Source organism: Osmerus eperlanus, chromosome 28, assembly GCF_963692335.1.
Source record: "Osmerus eperlanus chromosome 28, fOsmEpe2.1, whole genome shotgun sequence".
In the NCBI taxonomy this organism is placed as follows: domain Eukaryota; kingdom Metazoa; phylum Chordata; class Actinopteri; order Osmeriformes; family Osmeridae; genus Osmerus; species Osmerus eperlanus.
In genome coordinates, this window is record NC_085045.1 from 2,151,091 (window position 1) to 2,165,391 (window position 14,301).

Sequence of the window (14,301 nt, forward strand, 5' to 3'; positions counted from 1 at the left end):
ATGAGTCATTGGCTAGATGGGCGTTGTGACATGGCTAGTCCAATCCCCACCCACATGTGAGTTTTAATTGAACTCATATGTTGGGAATATGTTGGGAACCATCGGGGGGGGCAATCTCCCCCCCCGGTGGTTCCCAACAATAATCCAAGAGGGTATCCAGTCCAGGAAGCCAACAACAGGGACTTTTTACAAACATTTCTGTAGATTTGATTAGTAGTAATTGCAAAAAATGTAGTGAAAGATTAAATTTTACAGTACGCGATCGGACGCGAACCCCACTAATAAAGCCCTTGTAGAGTCGACAGAGTCGTAGTAGAGCCGAAAAAACTGACAATATGGGTGTTGATATCACACATATGAGACATATCACATATCACAGTACCCTGGCAGTACTTGTCAGCTGTAGACTTCTCCTTTTGGCCTACAAAATGAAGGGTGTGTATGTGTGTCTCGTAAGCATGTCCCGGCTCACCTGCTACACGTGGGCCATGTGTGTCTGGTTGTACCCGTGCTGCACCTGCTGCGCCTTGGGGAAGTTGGCCTGTGGGGACTGGGGGTTGGGCCCCGGGGTCATGGAGGGTGGGGGCCAGGGCGGAGTACATCTGCTGCTGGGGGGACGGGTGGCTGCTGGCCGGGTGGCTGCCCCCATAAAAGAGGCAGCGTGTGTGGGTGTGTACCTGGGACTGGTAGTGCCGGGTGCATCATGGTGGGCATGCCCTGGGGGTGATGCTGGTCTGACCTTTGCTGAGGCATGTTGGGTACTGTAGTTCACAGTGGAGTGCACAGAGAGAGAAACACAGGCCTTTAAAACTACAACAAAGATGCCAGGGAATGACTGACTGGTAGTATGAGAGAGATGGTTAGAGAGAGGGAGAGATGGTGAGAGAGAGAGGGAGAGATGGAGAGAGATGAGGGGAGAGAGATAGAGAGAGATGGGGAGGCAGGAAGAGAGAGAATGGAGGAAAGAGGGAGAAAGACAGAAGTAGAGGGGGATAGGGAGAGTGAGAGTGAGAGAGAGAGAGAGAGAGAGAGAGAGAAGCTCAGAGAGAGAGAGAGAGAGAGAGAGAGAGAGAGAGAGAGAGAGAGAGAGAGAGAGAGAGAGAGAGAGAGAGAGAGAGAGAGAGAGAGAGAGAGAGGGAGGGAGTATTCTCATCACCTGGTCAGTAGGGTTTAGACTGGTTCACCGCCATGTGGAGCATCTGAATGTGGTACATCGCTGGAGACTGGAGGGAGGGAGAAAGAGGAAGTTAACTAAGCAATTCTTCTTTTCCTTTGATCAGACCCACCCCTGCTCCGCCCCCCCCCTCCCGGAAGATTTGAAACATCTACATCGATTCCCCACCCACAGTTGACTGCAGCGTCTGATCTGTCAGGGAAGAAAATAATGAACAACATAATACCATTTAATTAACATTCATTGTTTTCTAGGAAGTACAGACAAGTGATGTATATCAATCACACACATGATGTGTATAGGGTGACTAATATCTTCCCACAGGCATGCATGACCTTGGTCCTGACCCCTGCCTTTACCCCCGACCCCCCTGCCCTAATCCCTCACCTGACAGGACTGGCTAGGTGACACCAGTCCACTTCCATAGAGGGTGTTTAAACACTGCCCTGGTCTAACCTTAGTCTAGTCTGACTGCCATCCTAACTGGATTGTGGTCGTAACATTTTGGTCAAAGTGAACTGACATAAAAAAAAATACAGATTGTTTTAGGACCTTTATTCTGAAAAGTTGAACCCCAACCGGAAATGAGATTCCTTCTTGAGGCTAAACGTTTAGCCTTGCTGGAGAAAAGCTAGGTTGAATACATCTTAAATTCACCATAGGATTCACTCTTCTCTAAGTTAAGACATTCATCGGGATGTTTTTATTCAAAACGTTTTCTTATAACGTATTATAATAAATAATTGGGTAATATCAACGCAGTGGTAAGTAACAATCCAAGTACCCATACTACTTTCAGCAAACCTGAATTTGACAATGCAGTGGTTTATCCAGCTAGCAAGCTGTAATAATTAAATGGGGCCCAGTTATTCAATTATTTGATCTATCTGGAATGGTTAAGTTAGCTTAACATGCACAAAGTCTGAGAACAGCTAGTATACAATTTCGGTTCACCCTATCTCATTTAAGGCTGGGGCTGAATGCTACGTTCTGAGCGGAAACAATCCTGGTCCAATATTGTTGTGAAAGAGGTGCGGTCCGGGCCACGTGTGTACATCTCCTCCTAACTTGCGCTGTGTTTGAACTCTGCAACAACAGGTAGCAAGCTACCATTTAAACATGGACTTGCCCCGTGTCCTGCAAGACCTCCAAATAGCTAGGGTTCCTGAGGCGGAGGTGCATTCTCCAGGAGATCCCGATGTTTTACCTGCTCATCCCCCTATTGCCGATGTCCTACGCGGGCTCCAGGACAGTCTCCAGACCCCTGGGCTCCACTCTGACCAGACTGTCCCTCTCCTCAACACCATGGAGCAGGTCGTCAGACACGCGGACCCCCACTGGCTGTTCCTAGACTGCTGCTGCAATCAAGGGACCGACCTGAGGAGAAGCTATGCAGACCTGATCTTATGCCTGGCGCAGCACGCTGCTCTTCCTCTGTGTGAGTGTGACAGCGGTTCGCTCCCAGCCAGCTCCTATCAGGACGTCCCGCCCAGAGCCACAGCTGTCTGCTCCCTGCTCTCGGCACTGCTAGACAGGCTGGGTGACCAGAGAGATGCCCAGCGTGGCTCCTCTTGCCCCCATCTCACCACCCCTGCTCCTGGGCTGATCCTCCTGCCCCTCCTGGCTCCCCAGTGTTGTGTGCTGGCAGTGACCCACCTGCAGGAAGCAGCCTGGAGCAGCCAGGGCTCCAGGACTGAGGCCTCCTCCCTGGTAAAGACTCTGCTCCGTGTCGGGGGCTGGGAGAACCCTGCTCAGCTACTGGGGGGGTCAGGCCCAGCCTCAGAGCAGCCGCCTGGGGTCCTGGGTGGGATCCTGGACTTGATGCAGCCACACCTGACAAAGTGAGTTCATCACTTACATATCCATTGAATTCAATTAGCAGACGCCTTTATCCAAAGCAACGTACTAATGGTGCGCTTGTAGGGGAAGGCTAGATAGGTCTAAATACGAGACTAGGAAGCGTTCATCTATGAGTGCTTGTATTTCCCTTGTGCCAGTGACTTCTTTCTCTCTGTGACCTGTGTGTTGTCGTCCGTCTCTGCCAGGGAGAGCTGGAAGAGGAACGAGGCTCTGAAGTACGTGTTTGCCTGGGTGCTGCTCCAGACGCAGGCCAGCTGTGTGTCCGACCACCTGGACAGGCTCTTCCCCCCCTCCCTCCTCATGTCTGACGACTACTCCTCCGACAACAAGCTGCTGGGGGTCCGCTGCCTCCACCACCTCCTCCGTCATGTGGTGAGGCGAGGGGCTGAGTGAGACAGGGCCTTGGTCTGAAGGATGAAATGAGGAGGGCCATCTTCAGAGTATGGGCAGAAATGTGTCACAAGAATTTGGATCATTTGAATTGCTGAACTTGAATAATGACATTAAACAGTCCTAATCACATCATTTGATGTTGTATTGTTGAACATAATAGCATAATTCATCAAGTTAATTTTAGTTTGGAACTGAATTCCAATAAACTTGAAACTGAACGTAATATTATGAAACTATTTGATCACTGAAAGCTAAACTCCACATTTAGTTCTCAAAATTCAAAACATGACCGTTTTTAATGCAATAACTTGAGTTCAGCAATTGAAATGTAAATTTATTTGTGCCCATAATCAAGAAAAGACCACTGTTTCAGGCCTTTCTTCAGTACTAAGTACCATGACATACACAAATGAGCTCCCTTTATAGAGTCCAGGTGTTTAATTAATATGTCACACCATTCATTTGAATCAGGTGTGCTGGATCAGTGAACATCTCAAACATGCAGGACAGCGGCCCCTGAGGAAGCAGGCTTGAAGACCCCTAATGTAGAGGAAGATGCATTGAACTAAGGCTGCGGTTCTTTATATACTGACAGTATGTATGTTTTTTGCACATGTTTCCCTCTGGTACCAGCCTGCTGCAGAACTGCGCCAGTACAACAGAGCTGAGGTTCTCTACCACGCCCTTTTCAACCACCTGTACACATCTGAAGCCCCTCTCATACAGGTACAACCACATCCACACGACTGTAGCTCGTACAGGTAGTGAGCTATTGCTTGCTTCAATGCCGCCTTTAGACAGCCGTTTTTCTTTCACATATTTGATTAATGCTGTACTGAAATGCCCTACTGTTTCAGGTGGTGTTGCCATGCCTGCTGGATTTGCTGCCAGTGTTGGAGAAATCCCCTGCTCTCACTGTCGCCTCCCGGAGGCTCAACCGGTACGACACGGTGCTGCGTCTGGTCCTGTCCCACATGGAGGTGGAACACAAGCTGCCTCTGCGCAGGGTCTACGCCGGCATCCTGCCACTCTTCATAGACAGGTGGGACGCTTGTATCTGTCTGCACGCAGTGCTTCACATCGTCGGAAGCAAATCTAGGTCCCTGGTTGATTGTAAACCAGGCTGTACTTTGACTATGAGCTCTGTCATCACAGAGCAACTGCACAGCCTCCAATATAGATGATCAGTTGGGTACTTAAGGCCTCGAAGTTACAGAAGTCTTAGTTGCCGGTGTGTATCTGTGTCCTAACAGGATGGGGGTCTTGGTGGTGCGCCACCTGAAACGTGTGGAACGTGTTGTGACCGGGTACCTGGAGGTGTGTGATGGTCCTGAGGAGCAGAGCCGGATCGCCATTCTGGATGCTCTGGAAAAGACCATCACTGTAGCCTGGCCAAGGTCAGGGGTCACAGCTAGACGCACCCACACAGGGGTGTCTGGTCAGATTCAATTTCCTTTTCTGGCCCTTCTGTCAGCACATCATTATCATTCTGTCTGTAGGATAGCGTGTCGTTTGAGTGTGCTGGTGAGGAGCCTGTTGAGGTTACTGGTTGACGTGTCGTCAGAGGACGTGTCTACTGCTGTCCGACAGGAGCTGATGGACAAAGCCTCGCGCTGCCTGCTACTGCTGGACCACGCTACCAAGGGAAAAGTACAGGTGTGTGTGTCATACCTTTTCCAGCTACGTTCAAATGTGGAGATCTCACAGCAAACTTGATGGTTGTGTTCTGTTGTTCCAGACTCTTCTACAGGATGTGGACAGTGGCTGTGCCAGTCCTCCTGTGCTTCGCTGCCTACAGATGGTATCCCAGAGACTTTAACACTGCTGGATGAGCTACCACCTCCTATACCAGACAGGGGGGCCAGAACTACCATCAGACCCTGTGCTGGATCTGGAGCAGGATGCATTGAAGGAGATGTTGTACGTTCTGCACATTGTATTGTGTATTGTACATTGTGCTGTGTGTGTATAAAGCTTACAAAAGACTCATTCTGCTTATTAGAATGTTTATTTCAGATCCTTACATACAACGTTCATCTCACACCAGCACAGTCATTGTACAAAAACTCAACCAATAAAAAAAGCCTTAGCTAAGTCCTTTTTTGCTGGTGAAAATGCAGGGGAAAGAGTTCTGAGATGCACGCTCTTGTCAGGCCAGCATTTCTCAGGGGGAGGTACAGAGTCCAGCAGCAGGTTGTTCCAGCTACGTGTGCTTGCTCTTGGGGACTGGGTCTGTCTCGTGCTCATATTCAATCTCCACATACGCCCTCTTCTTCCTCAAAGAACCCTTCAGGGGCGCCTTGCCTTTAGACTTGACCTTCGATCCCGAGGCCTCGGTCTCCATCTCTTGCTCTGACGACTCTTCATCACTGGACTCATCCTCGTCGTCCTCATCGCTGCTTCCCTTCAAGTTGTTCATGTCCTAAATGAATCAAATAGTTTAGTACAGGAAAAAGACCATTTCTGATCTGTTTTTTTTAACAAAGTGCCAATAGCAAATATTAACATTGATAAAGACCACATTTACCTCAAAATCACTGATGTCACTCTCATCAACTTCATCTTCAGCCACAAACTCTTTCTTCCCGACATCCTGGATACAAAAATATGATTAGAGACAGTAATTGTGATCCACAGAGTAGCCAAAACCTGTTGAGGCTGGCAAGGAGAGTGGCTCCTCCATGTGAACAGGGAGTCAGGTGGCTGAGCGGTGAGGGAGTCGGCCTAGTAATCCGAAGGTTGCCAGTTCGATTCCCGGTCATGCCAACTGACGTTGTGTCCTTGGGCAAGGCACTTCACCCTACTTGCCTCGGGGGGAATGTCCCTGTACTTACTGTAAGTCGCTCTGGATAAGAGCGTCTGCTAAATGACTAAATGTAAAATGTAAATGTAACAAGCCATTTTCCTTTCCTTACCGCGTCATCCTCTTCCTGCTCTTCCTCCTCATCAGTCTCACTCTCTGCATCCTGCTGTTCCAGAGCCTTGTCAAACGCGTGGATGGGGAAGTTGTAGATGTCTCCATACTGTAACAAACACACACAACAATGTGATTAACACACAAAGAAGCTATTTGGAACACAAACACACAAGTTGTGTAGTCGAGGACAATAACTACTTACTGTTCCCTGCTTGAGTCTCTCCAGCAGTTCCTTCTCAATGGCATTGTCCAGCTGGGCTGCTATCAAGGCTTTTTCCTGGAGGACAAGGCACAAATGAGTTATTGAGGCACTAACAAATAAAACGAATGAGAAACACAGTCAGACGAAAATCTTACCTCTTTCCTTTTCTCTCTCCGTTCCACTTTTCTGCTGAGGGGAACCAGTTTCCTCCTTTGGAAAAACAAACATTCATTGGCGTTATTGTCAGGATGACAAACAGCACATTTAACTTAGATAAACTTCAGGGTGCCAAGCTTGTGTTCAGATGAGGGCGGTACGGTTGCTTACTGTCGTTTGAGGGTTAGCTTGCGGATGCGGATGAGGTACTGAGTGATCTTGGTGAAACGTTGTTTACACTTGTGTCTGATAAAGCGAGGCCAATAGATGAGGTTTTCATCAATCTGCTCCAGGGCCTTCTCATAGTTCTTACTCAACTTCACCTGAGAGAGACACGACCAAATGGTGGAAACATCATTTATCTGCGTACCAAAACACAACCCTTTGCTGTGTTGTTGTAAAAGGTTTTGCTCAGGATTACCTTTTCCCACATTCTGGCAGGAAAAGCTGCTCTTTCAATAACCTTCATGTACAGGAAACACTGACCTGTGGAAACATTGTAGTTTGAGAATTACATTTTAATCAAGCTCTATTAGACACCATGTCCAGATTCTCTGAGGCAGCAGTGACTATGTGTTATAAAAAGACAGACTAACATAACTACACGTTTAATATCATTAGAAAACAACTTGCCCTTTTCCTCTCTGATGGTTGCATACTGGCTGTTTGCTAATGGGCAGGACGACCGGTTGCACAGGCCTGTTATGTTGAACTCATTCCTGCAGAAGTTTTGTGTTTTTGTCCTGGTGAGAGCACATTAACATCATAAGAGTAGAGCCTCGGTGCCTACGACAAAACAAGTGAACGTCATGGATGTATGGCTGCTTGGAAACCTTAACGCGCATATCTGACTTACTTTACTTTGAAGGAGCAGAACGCTTTGTTACCTATAACGTCCCAGATAACCTATAGGAACAAAACATTTCAGGTCAGAACTAGTTAGATGTCAGGTTTTACCATACATACCCCATGCATTTGGCTAGCTGGTTAGCATACAGACGAACCCTTAACTTTACCGCTGGTAGGTATGGATGTTTGCTAGGTGATATTTATGGACCCAATTAAAAAATAACTGAAAACGAATATCGAAATTAGCTACCGGAGAGACAACCATCGAAACACGGGACTTTTAATTCCCTGTTGAACATGTTAGTAGGCTATCGCTACGCTAGCTAGCAAACTGAGAAATCGACTGGTCCAGCATACGCCACTGGAGTTACTTACGTCGTCGTGCTGCATTTTCAAATCGTTTTCAACGTGTCGTTGACTGCTTCTCGTCTGTTTCAACTGTCGATAAAATATCCAAATGTAAATTGTAATGAAATATCTATTCTAGGTTGTGAGTCAGTGAAGCCACATGGACATCAAGGAAGCCGACATCTTTTTTGCGTGACACAATTTCTTATGAGGGTACGAAACATTGCAACCAACCTCGGAAATTCTGATTATCGCCACCTACTGTTCGGCGGCCTACGTATTCCATAACCTAAAAAAGTACTGCTTTACCACTGCCATCTGGTGGTTTACTGGTGTTGAAATCCAACCAAATGGTCGTATCTAATAATATCCCTTTAAAAATGGTTTCCATAGCGTTTTTATCAGACTTCTTTTAAGTGCCGCATAAACTGTTACAATAACGTTCCTGTACGTAACAAATTCACAAATGACCTTCCGAGAACAATGTATTATTTATCTACTTCTAATTATTAAATATGATTTTTTACAAGTTATTTCATTTATATTTTGAACAAGTCAAGCTCAGAAGGGCTGAGGCGCGGTGCGTAACGGAGGTCACACCTGTCACAGATATACCGTGAAGAACCCATTCATCATATGCATTGAACTCGAAAGGATCAACTCAACGTCAGGTAGCGCAAAGTATTAGTACGAAAGTGATAGGTAACCATGTACTGGTTAGAATCACCAAAAATTACATATTTAATACAGTAAACAAATGCTGAAATAATGTAATTATATGTATTACTCTGAAGTGGTCTGTAAAAGTATAATCTATTTGAAATTAGGCATAAAATAAAGAAAAACACGTTGCTTTGTAATTTATTCACACAGATGCATTCTGGGACAATCACTGAAACGGACATGCGCTTGCACATAGAAAATTATTTCGACATCGCCACCTATTGAGCTGGGGACTGCAGTGTGAGAAATTTTGTAATTCAAAAGGCGTAAACTAAGACGATGATTGTGGATAATTATATGATGCAAAGCTATGTTTTATGCCTGGGTAAGTCTCTCTCTCACACACTCACACACCTAATCAAGTATGAAAGTCTCTTTGTGAAAACGCAGATATTCAACTTTCTGAAAAAACAAAGAATTGTTTATTTGGAACTGTGTGACCCTTAAAATGCTGTACAACACTGGCAACTTGAGTTGGCACTCATTAAGCATCACCCAGCACATCTGTTCTTGTAATGCACAGTACAAAAACAACTTACCCAAAGCCACACAACTGACACTTATTAACCTCAAATAACTTGAGAAAAAATAAAAAATAAAACGACATGCAACTCACATCAATTTTACACTGAACTACACGCATGCAAAACAAGGCTGCTTTTCATAAGTTGATCGACATTACACACAGTGCAGCACGACAGTATAGGTACGAAGGTGACGTCTGGTTGGATCCAGCGCCGGCACACAACCACAGATCTCCACAGCATGGCGATCAATGAAGGGGCACCCGGAGTCTAGCATTCAGATAGAGGTCCACCCTGGTACGTGTAGATCAGCGATCTGCATCTGATTTCCGACCTGTCCTCACACCGGGCAGGCAGGGGCGAGTGTTTGTGCGTTCAGAGTGACGGTTGCGGAGGGTTAAACCTTTAGCAGCTCTAGAATTTACTGCTGGTACGGACGACACAGACACAGACAAGAGATCTCAATAATACCGGGTAACACTTTAAACATCACAACATCACCCATCTAACAGAATTCCAAGATTAAAAGTCGACTGAATCTGAATATCCTCTTAAAAGTCTTCTGGTAACATGTGGAAGGAAACAGAAAAGGTAACGTGGACGAGAGGAAAACGGTAAAGGTCAGACAGGTCTGGGATCAGGCCAGAGTACATGTCTGCTTCGATGAGAGACGAGGCTGAAATCAATGAAACTCAGAAAAGACAATCTGTTGGGGGGCGAGTAACCTTTCCAGCCCAAGCCTGTACACCCTAGAGGGGGACAGGGTTCTACCACCCCTATGATCCAGGATGGCCCCTCAGGATGCCAACAACACCTTTAACCCCTGACAGGGAAGGTTTGTTAGGGAAATGTCTACCAACACTTCAGGCACATGAAACTTTGGACAGGCGAGATGAGCATGGGAACAATGCCATCTGGTTCAGTGAGCTGCAAGTTACATGAATACAAAAAAAAAAATCAACAGAATATATGCGCACTAGATTTGCTGTTGCCCGTTTTATAACTATTCATTGTCAATTTCAATTAGCTTTTAGGCTAGATACTTGTGGTTCTAAATAGGGTTAGAGTAGCATATGGTAGTACATATATATTAAAAATAGGATTATACAAAACATGAGTACTATCAAAGCAAAAGTATAAAAAAATAGTAGACTATATGTGCCAAAAGATATGCCATTCCAAAATGCATAAAACTACAATGCTATGAAATACAGTAAGTCGCTGTGAAAAAGAAACGAAAAAAAAAAAACATGAAAAGAAAAAAGAAACACGATATCTGACGAATGAACACTGCAAAACTTTGTGGCCACACCTGTAGTTCCACTCACACCTTCTATGAAACAGTTGGCCTGGAGTGAACCCTTTTTACAGGGATTCTGTGAACCCATAAAGTCCGAAGTGCTTAAATACTTTTAGTCTTGGAAACTAACCTTCAATGAGAGACAACGTCATTGGGGCATTTCTTACAAACCAACGGAATAGACGGGCCATTTATCAAGTAGCTCAAACGCTCTAACATAGTCTCTCCTTAAACTGTTCCAATTCCAAGAACAAGCTTACAGACATGGGTGGATTCTGCAGGCATGTCCTTTCCTTCATCAACAAAGGGTAAAGTTGGAACCGTAATGTACAATAATATAGTGTCATGAAACACAGGGCCACAAAGAATTGTCCATTTATAATGGTATGAGAAGGGAGAGGGGGGGTCATTTTGTCTTGTCATAGAGAAATCTTCATGATCTTCGTCAAAGTCTATGGATCGACGATACTGCAGATGAGGCCTATGATGTTTTTACCAAGTCATATACGTAAATATGAAAGTCGTCGTCAAACTTGATGAAGTACACCGATGGTTTGGCCTCCACCTGGTGAATGACCATGCCAGTCCTTTTGCCTCCATCCTCTTTGGCGTACTCCACCTGTTTGCCGACCAGACTATCCACCACTTCGCCCGGCTCCCGTTCAGCTGGCGGAGAGTCGTCTAGGACGGAAGACATCCTCGTTAGAGAAAGCACTTTCACCGATGTGAAATGTTAATAACAAACATAGTAGAGGAGAGAAAAGAATGAAAGAAAGCCAGCAGACAAAAGAAAGAATGAAAGAGTCTGAAAGATGGAGACTATGAAAAGCTATATATTAGTAGTACTATAGTACTGTGCAATAGTCTTTGGCACAATTAAAAATAAAAACAAAGACTAAACAAACATTTTTCCCAAATTTCACTTTTAAACAGAAGACAAAAAAAACAAGACGATATTGATGTACAAAACCCTTGTCTGCCTTAAGACGTCAGCCCAGTACTGTGTGTGTGTGTGTGTGTGTGTGTGTGTGTGTGTGTGTAACGCTCACTAGAGTCAGGCATGATCCGGAGGTCTCCCTCCTTGTAGTCGTCAAGCAGCTGGTACATGTAGAGGACGGGGTCCTTCTCGTAGGTGATGTAGAACCAGGTGGTCATGATGGGGGCTCGGGCCAGGACCATGCCCCTCCACTCCTCCTTCGGACCCTCCTCTGTCTCGAACATGTGCTCCACGGCCTTGCCTATCATGGTGTCTGCCAAGATGGCATCGCCCACGCGAGACGGAGCTGGGGGAGAGGGAAGACCACTCAGACAAGAGCGTGGCTGTAGCTACCAAAGATTTGCACTCGTGTGATCGTGATTTGAAATGACGTGTCACTTGGTTTTTGCTGGGGACAAAATGTGTTGTCAACTAGTCAAGACATGGACCATGTGAATGTGAATGTCAAGGTGGACTTTAGCCAGAGAATGAGACAGACATTTGTGAAGTCCTCCGGTTTCCTGCCAGACCTACCGACTCGATCAGGCAGCACCTCCAGCCCCTGCACACGCTCGTCTGTGTGCAACTCCAGGCCGTAGATGCAGTCGAATCCATCGTACTTGATCAGGTAGAGGGAGGGGTTGACAGGGACCTGGTCCAGGACGGTGCCCTTCCACTGGGATGACTTGCTGCCTTCCTTCCATATGTGCTGGATCCTGCAGCCCACAATGTTGCGTCTGGGCTGGGCTAGCGGCTTGCTGGGGCCCACACTGGTCTTTTGTTTTCTACGGAAGGTGAGGGAGCCCAAAGAAATTATGTTATATTTTGATCTATTTATGTCTGTGAGTCTAACTGATGTTAGACAAGGTAATTAATGAGCATAGAGGCATATGATCTGAGAAGGCGTTGAAAGTTATCTAACATGAAGATAACCAACTCACTTGTGGGAATTCTTTTTCTTCATCATATTTGCAGAAACTCCCGAATGCCCTGAAACAACAGACACAGGGGGTCTAAAAATGTGCCAGAAACGGCCGCAGATTATAATTAACACCTCAACATCAAACATGTGTGTAATGAAAAACAGTTTTTAGCTTTGTGGCACAGTTATGAAGACATGTATAGCCTACATTCTGATCTGTAACAGAACAATCTTGCCTCGGTGTATGAGTGTGTGTCTCAGCCTACTTATACACCTGAGTCTGTCTGACTGTCTGAAGCCTTTTCCATAGCACGTTGACGTCTGGGTAAAAGGGAGAGCTGGCAAGAAGAGACTACACACACCAGACACCAAGGTCACGCCTCTGATTCCAGAACGCCGTCATGGTTCCACACAGTGTCGCATGAAGCTGGCTTTGTTTGGTTCGGTGTAAACAAACAACCCCGCCATAAAGAGGCGATCTGGCAGGATCTGTTTAAAAAGGGCTTGTGTCTGTTTGTTTGGCTGACTGTCTGCCTGTCTGTCTGGCTCTTACCCCCATCGGCTCTGGGTCTCTGGCCTGGCGTCTTCCCAAATGGGGTCTTCATTCATGTGCATGTGGGTGGGCAGCCAGGCTGCCGGGGGAGGAGGACAGTACAGAGGACACTACTCTGGAGCTCTGAGATGGGGACCGTAGAAGGAGGGCTGGCCCCCACATGCAGCTTGTGGCTCCTGGAAGGATGGGTGCTCTCTGCAGCTCCCTACTGTGGTTACTCTGGCCTGTGGCACTGGGGAGAGAAAGATGGCAAATTAGCATCAGCACTGAAATCAGAGACAAGCCACTCTGCAGTAATATAATATGATTGACTATGAGGCAGTGTGTCCTGAATAGCAAAACCCAAGGCACAAGCATTGCTCACAGTCTGGGATGATGCATATTGGGATGATGTTGGAGGCTACAGAGGTTTTACATCAATGTTTGTACTAAGCTTGTTTCAATTGGTTATCAATAACAAGGCAAATATATTTGATTTGCCCATGTACGAGATCAACTAGCCAGTTATAGACGTGGATAGCCTTAAGTACAACGTAGACAAATTCAATGCTTCAATGTTGCTTCTTCATTATCTTCAGGTAATGTCTTTCATAAATTACACTAATATCGTTTTATTCCATTACTATTATGTAAAATACGTACTTACCTTTCATTTACAAGCTGAACAACATTAAACTGGTTCTACAACTTGAGATGCCAATATTGTGACCTCAAAATAGACGTTTTGTTTACAATGAATACCGTTAACGTAAAGGGGGAGGTTCTGGTTGTTTACCGCCAACACGTGTGAACCTCATCCCAATAATGCCAATGTGATCCATAATTGTTACATAGGTGATATCTGCTCAGGTAACCTCAATGTCAGCCATGTTGCACCAAGTATTTACAAACCCCGCATCAGTGCGAAAAGGCGCAAGCGAACAAAGAAGGAGGGGAGGGTAGCTATCCAGTGGGTCGGTCTCACATGAACAAAATGCAAACATCTACCTCGTTTTAAGACGCAATTGTCACTGCAAATGCATAACTCGGCGCAAATAAAAGCTAATAAGAGTCCATGCGTCTTACCAATCGAAGGATCAGTGTCACGGTTGCTTACCAGACGAATAGTATGTCTAAATTGATCCCCTCTGCGCCGTTTGCATACAACCCAAATTCTTCGACCGAGTCCCGCCTATCCCTATCCTTGTGCCTACCAAATAGAGATCCAGTATTTTGTGTGAGAAAGCGACACGCAAAAATCTTCCTGCCAAATAGTGGGATCTATCGCAGACTACGTTTTCTTTCCCTTTCACGTTAAACAGGGGCATAGAAGAGCTCATGCACTTTGAATAGAAAATTTACAAGAATAATGAACTCACATTTTTTTCATTTTACCCAAGCTTTTCGTAAGAAATGTTTAGATAC

General features: G+C 45.7%; 3 protein-coding genes across 4 annotated transcripts; 1 reads left to right on the forward strand and 2 right to left on the reverse strand.

Moving 5' to 3' along the window:
* Nucleotides 1–1,755: 1,755 nt before the first annotated feature.
* Nucleotides 1,756–5,416, forward strand: tti2 (TELO2 interacting protein 2). The gene is made up of 8 exons (XM_062454778.1): nt 1,756–1,938; nt 2,273–3,015; nt 3,220–3,406; nt 4,061–4,153; nt 4,285–4,469; nt 4,681–4,824; nt 4,927–5,083; nt 5,166–5,416. The coding sequence occupies exons 2-8, from the start codon at nt 2,294–2,296 to the stop codon at nt 5,244–5,246; spliced, it is 1,569 nt and encodes a 522-aa protein (XP_062310762.1). The 5' UTR covers nt 1,756–1,938; nt 2,273–2,293; the 3' UTR covers nt 5,247–5,416.
* On the reverse strand, nt 5,417–8,349 carry mak16 (MAK16 homolog (S. cerevisiae)). Of its 2 annotated transcripts, XM_062454790.1 has the most exons (11): nt 8,134–8,349; nt 7,927–7,989; nt 7,559–7,608; nt 7,336–7,445; nt 7,124–7,188; nt 6,874–7,025; nt 6,702–6,756; nt 6,547–6,621; nt 6,343–6,450; nt 5,955–6,020; nt 5,417–5,849 (listed from the first exon to the last, which is right to left on the reverse strand). In XM_062454790.1, exons 2-11 carry the CDS (start codon nt 7,939–7,941, stop codon nt 5,631–5,633), a joined length of 915 nt encoding a protein of 304 aa, XP_062310774.1. In that variant the 5' UTR covers nt 7,942–7,989; nt 8,134–8,349; the 3' UTR covers nt 5,417–5,630. The 2 variants fall into 2 exon arrangements, with proteins under 2 accessions (XP_062310774.1, XP_062310772.1); XM_062454788.1 differs by lacking the exon at nt 8,134–8,349 and having other exon boundaries at nt 7,927–8,105.
* Nucleotides 8,350–8,846: 497 nt separating this feature from the next.
* On the reverse strand, nt 8,847–14,100 carry spinb (spindlin b). The gene is made up of 6 exons (XM_062454791.1): nt 13,994–14,100; nt 12,898–13,129; nt 12,364–12,412; nt 11,957–12,207; nt 11,496–11,729; nt 8,847–11,127 (listed from the first exon to the last, which is right to left on the reverse strand). Exons 2-6 carry the CDS (start codon nt 12,947–12,949, stop codon nt 10,928–10,930), a joined length of 786 nt encoding a protein of 261 aa, XP_062310775.1. The 5' UTR covers nt 12,950–13,129; nt 13,994–14,100; the 3' UTR covers nt 8,847–10,927.
* Between the last annotated feature and the right edge of the window lie 201 nt (nt 14,101–14,301).

Bases quoted from the DNA above. Each gene is read 5' to 3' on its own strand.
- tti2 (XM_062454778.1), top strand. From the start codon at position 2,294: ATGGACTTGCCCCGTGTCCTGCAAGACCTCCAAATAGCTAGGGTTCCT. The intron at 4,154-4,284 runs GTACAACCACAT...CTACTGTTTCAG, and splicing joins CTGAAGCCCCTCTCATACAG to GTGGTGTTGCCATGCCTGCT. The intron at 4,825-4,926 runs GTCAGGGGTCAC...TTCTGTCTGTAG, and splicing joins ATCACTGTAGCCTGGCCAAG to GATAGCGTGTCGTTTGAGTG.
- mak16 (XM_062454790.1), bottom strand. The intron at 7,189-7,335 runs GCAAGTTGTTTT...ATGTTTCCACAG, and splicing joins AACCATCAGAGAGGAAAAGG to GTCAGTGTTTCCTGTACATG. The intron at 7,026-7,123 runs GTAATCCTGAGC...TGTCTCTCTCAG, and splicing joins CTGCCAGAATGTGGGAAAAG to GTGAAGTTGAGTAAGAACTA.
- spinb (XM_062454791.1), bottom strand. From the start codon at position 12,949: ATGAAGACCCCATTTGGGAAGACGCCAGGCCAGAGACCCAGAGCCGAT. The intron at 12,208-12,363 runs GTGAGTTGGTTA...CACCTTCCGTAG, and splicing joins AAGAAAAAGAATTCCCACAA to AAAACAAAAGACCAGTGTGG. The intron at 11,730-11,956 runs GTAGGTCTGGCA...CCTCTCCCCCAG, and splicing joins GGTGCTGCCTGATCGAGTCG to CTCCGTCTCGCGTGGGCGAT.